The sequence below is a fragment of the Serpula lacrymans genome (genome assembly GCF_000218685.1).
Source record: "Serpula lacrymans var. lacrymans S7.9 unplaced genomic scaffold SERLAscaffold_10, whole genome shotgun sequence".
Taxonomy (NCBI): Eukaryota; Fungi; Basidiomycota; class Agaricomycetes; order Boletales; family Serpulaceae; genus Serpula; species Serpula lacrymans.
In genome coordinates this window covers 771355-775216 of record NW_006763299.1, presented here as the reverse complement: position 1 = coordinate 775216, position 3862 = coordinate 771355, and the positions used below count along the sequence as shown (strand labels likewise).

The window sequence follows — 3862 nt, the reverse complement described above, 5'->3', positions numbered from 1 at the left end:
GAGACCGGGCTTGATTTGCTGAATGGTGGATCAAGCTCCAAATTTGGATCAAGGCAAACTGGGATGTGTTTGCTGATGATTTTGAGATAGCAGCAGCTGTGCTATCAAGACTCAAAGGACCTGTGGCGGGTCAATATGCCCAAGTATGACTCAAGGAGTGCTATACCACTGGTCACTGGCCTACCTGGGATGAGTTGAAAATTGAAATTGAAAAATATTTCAAACCAAAAGCTGAGTGTAACTGGGCATGCCAGTAAATCCGTATCTTCAAGCAAGGAAACATGAGGACAGATGACTTTGTTACCTGGTTCCTGGCCCTCTCCATCCAAGGGGGTCTAGGTAATGAACATGCAGTAGAGCTGCTGGAACGCAATGTGTCACCAGCCATTGCACAACAGCTTTACATACAGGATATGAGAAGCGAGAACCTCTCACAAGCTGCAGAAGAGGTTCACAAAATAGGTAGGGCCATTAAAGTCTACAAGATGCAATTTGGGGGCGGGCCCACCACCAAAAACAACTCTTCCCAGAGGAGCCCTGGGTCATCAAAACAAAATAGCCATCACTCTCACGGGTTCAAGCCGTTTGGGCTACAGCCAGGACAGGGTGCTCCTATGGATATCGGCACGGTCCAAGGCGGACAGATGTGCAGATTCAAGGGCAACTGTTACAACTGTGGCCAAGAGGGACACATGTCCCAAGACTGTAAAAATGGGGCACAGGCCACTCAACAGAAAGGGCGCTAATTAGAAACATAAAAGCCAGACGATTGGCTCAATACTCTGGCCAGTCATTCATACGACGAAATCCGAGCCTTCTTTTACGACCAACAGGTCGCTGAGATGAAGGCTCAAGGAAAAGAGTTTGGAGCTTAGGTCACTTGGGTGCCTTTGCTTCTCGTAACAATGAAGTAAACCACAACAAGGTGGGCCCTGCTCCAGGGTGTTGCATGAGCAATAAAGGAAAGGGGGTGGCTTCCAAATTTGTAATTAGATTTTTAAATTTGCTATCTGAAGTATGTACTTGTATGAAGAATTGTGACTGTAATATTTATGATACTACCACTGCACCAGCGCCATCTCAGGAGTGTGGATTGACTAATTCACCAGCAATTTCCCAGAGCATGACGAACAAGATTGTGACAACGCCAACAAGACACAGTTTTGGGGCACTGGAGCACAATGAAAACAACACTCAAAAGAAGAGGAAGAGGTGGGAGTGGTTACCCATTAGGTCTCAACAAGTTAGTTGTTGGTAGACAACATGAGGACTCGCTAAGTCCTTCCCCATGTATTGCTCCTGTATATATACTAAAATACATGAGGTATCGTACAGTTGTAAATAGAGTTTAAAGTCTGATGTTTGAGCATGTGACCGGTCACATGATGAGTCTAGACATTGGTCAGGTGTTGTGTCACATGACTGGTCATGTGACTATGAAAAGTTTGAAAATGTAAAGTAAAGTAAATGGTCACATGACTGGTCATGTGATTTGGAAAATGAAAAGTAAAAGTACAAAAAGGTGAAGTGTAAGTAGGTACTGGTACGTCAATTGTAACAGAAATCTTTGCGGATATGGAAAACTGTGTCGTCATTTACATTGTCGATTTATTAATATTTACAAAGTCGGACAATGAGGCTGAGCATGACAGGATCATTCAAGAAGTCCTTCAACGCTTACAGGAACAGGACCTATTCGTCAAACCCGGAAAATGTAACTTTAAGGTGAAGGAAGTAGACTTCCTCAGTATGATAATAGGCCAGAACGTAATCAGGATGGATCCTGAGAAAGTTCAAGCTATTTTAGATTGGCCTGAACCTACTTGCGTCGAAGGAGTTAGGGCCTTCATTGCCTTAGGCAATTTCTACCGAAGGTTTGTTGAAAACTTGGCAAAAATAATGAGGCCATTGAACGATCTCACCAAAAAAGATGTTGTCTGGCATTGAGGCGCCAAAGAACAAGAAGCTTTTGATAAGCTTAAAAGGGCATTCACAACAGCGCCCATGTTAACATTTCCAGACTTAGACAAAAAGTTCTGGCTAGAAACTGACTCTTCTGATTTTGCTACTAGGGCTGTTCTATCCATTAAATGCCCTGACAATTTTTGGAGGCCTTGTGCCTATTTATCACATAGTTTGTCGCCTACAGAGCACAAATATCAAATTTACGATAAGGAGATGCTGGGCATCATTAGAGCTCCAGAGCACTGGCAGCACTACTTAGAAGGTGCTAAGCACCAACTTGAAATCTGGAGTATTTTATGACGGCCCAAGACTTGTTCCGAAGACAGGCCCGCTATGCGGTGTACTTGTCTAGCTAGGTTTAATTATAAATTAATTCACAATCCAGGTACTTCTATGGGGAAAGTGGACACTTTATCTAGAAAAAAGGATTATGCCAATGGCATCAAAGATGACAACAAAGGTGTCACCCTGATAGATCAATCCAGGGTTGCCAATGTTTGAATCGGGCAAGACTCCAATCTTCTTGGTGCTCAACAATGATTTGGGCTGGGTGGTAGTTTCCCTGCTGACTCTGCTGCATCGTTCCCAATAGCAAGACTCGATGGTTTGAGCAATGGTCCATAACTCTGCAAGGGAGTCTGGTTTTCCAATGTGGGAGATTTTGTCTTTGATCCTTGCAGAGAGTCCTTTATAGAACTGATGTTGGAGTTGTTAGTTTTGGTGATTCTGCACCTTTGTGCTACCTCTATATTTTCATTCCTTTCTCTATCTATCCCTCTACCATTCAGTACTGATTGTGTTCTCTATTATTTCGCCTTTGTGGCTGCTTTGTTTACCTTTGTCTACAAAACATCGGACAGTACTGCAGAGTCCAATGCTTCCTATTCTCTAGTTACTCACATTGGACTCTAGGTACTGTATACCTGTCATACTCTCTAATAATAAAGTTACTCACATTGGACTCTAGTTTCCAGTCCCTGATTGCTCTCAGCAAGTGGCTAGACACTTCCTTCAAGCTTTGTTCTTAATAGATAATTCATTGTTGTTTAATGGTGACTCTGGAAGAGGTGTATGCTGACGAGAAAGGCTGGATGTTAGTTTGCGGTTGTGGTCAAGGCCTTGAATATATGCATTTTTCTGAATTTCCTGGAATTTCAGAGGCCAGCCTTCTCCAAGGTTGTGGCCATCTAATGCAACACCTTTTGACCTAGAAGATCATTCAGTTAGATAGAACATATCTGAGCCAAACTGGTCTTACATTAAGATTACATGAGCCCGGAGTATATGCCGCAATTCACTCAGTCCTCCGAGAGTTACTATGCAGCATGACTCCTACACCATCGCCAGGTTTGAAAACATGACGCAAAATAGATAAGGGGAGATTGTAGCTAAGCTGGTCTTCAGGGAAAGCGACAACAGCAGACCGATTGACGTGATCAACAGATAGCAAATTGCCCTGCTTGGATTGAAACTCTCCGGTTATTACGGAGACAGCATCTTCTTCATCCCAGGAGTTTTGAGAAAACAAATGTAATGTTCTTTGAACATACATTATTTCCGGAGGGGAGACAGTGCCGACACTTGGAGCATGAACTTGAGATGCTTGTCCAAACAGGTATAATTTATTGTAGGTTGGGTACACGACCGGTCTCAATGTTTTTTTGTCCATCCATCTGCTAATAAGCAAACCGCTTGCATACCTACGTCCTCTGAATTGACCATAAAAATTCTTCTTTTCATGATCTTCAAAATTGTACTCCTGGTTTTGTATGGTGTTGTCACCATAAACTTTACGAACTCGTCTGGCATCAAAAAGGGATCACGGAGGGGTGAATTGGCCTGTTAGCTTTTGAAACTTGATTGCCCGTAAGTCAAGGTGAGGTACTATCAATATCTC

General features: G+C 43.0%; 1 protein-coding gene across 1 annotated transcript; it reads left to right on the top strand.

Annotated features, from left to right (window-relative positions):
- Positions 1-281: 281 nt before the first annotated feature.
- SERLADRAFT_440329 (uncharacterized protein) lies at positions 282-875 on the top strand (the record flags this gene model as incomplete). Its single annotated transcript, XM_007320787.1, has 2 exons — positions 282-705; positions 766-875. The coding sequence occupies 2 exons, from the start codon at positions 282-284 to the stop codon at positions 873-875; spliced, it is 534 nt and encodes a 177-aa protein (XP_007320849.1).
- Between the last annotated feature and the right edge of the window lie 2987 nt (positions 876-3862).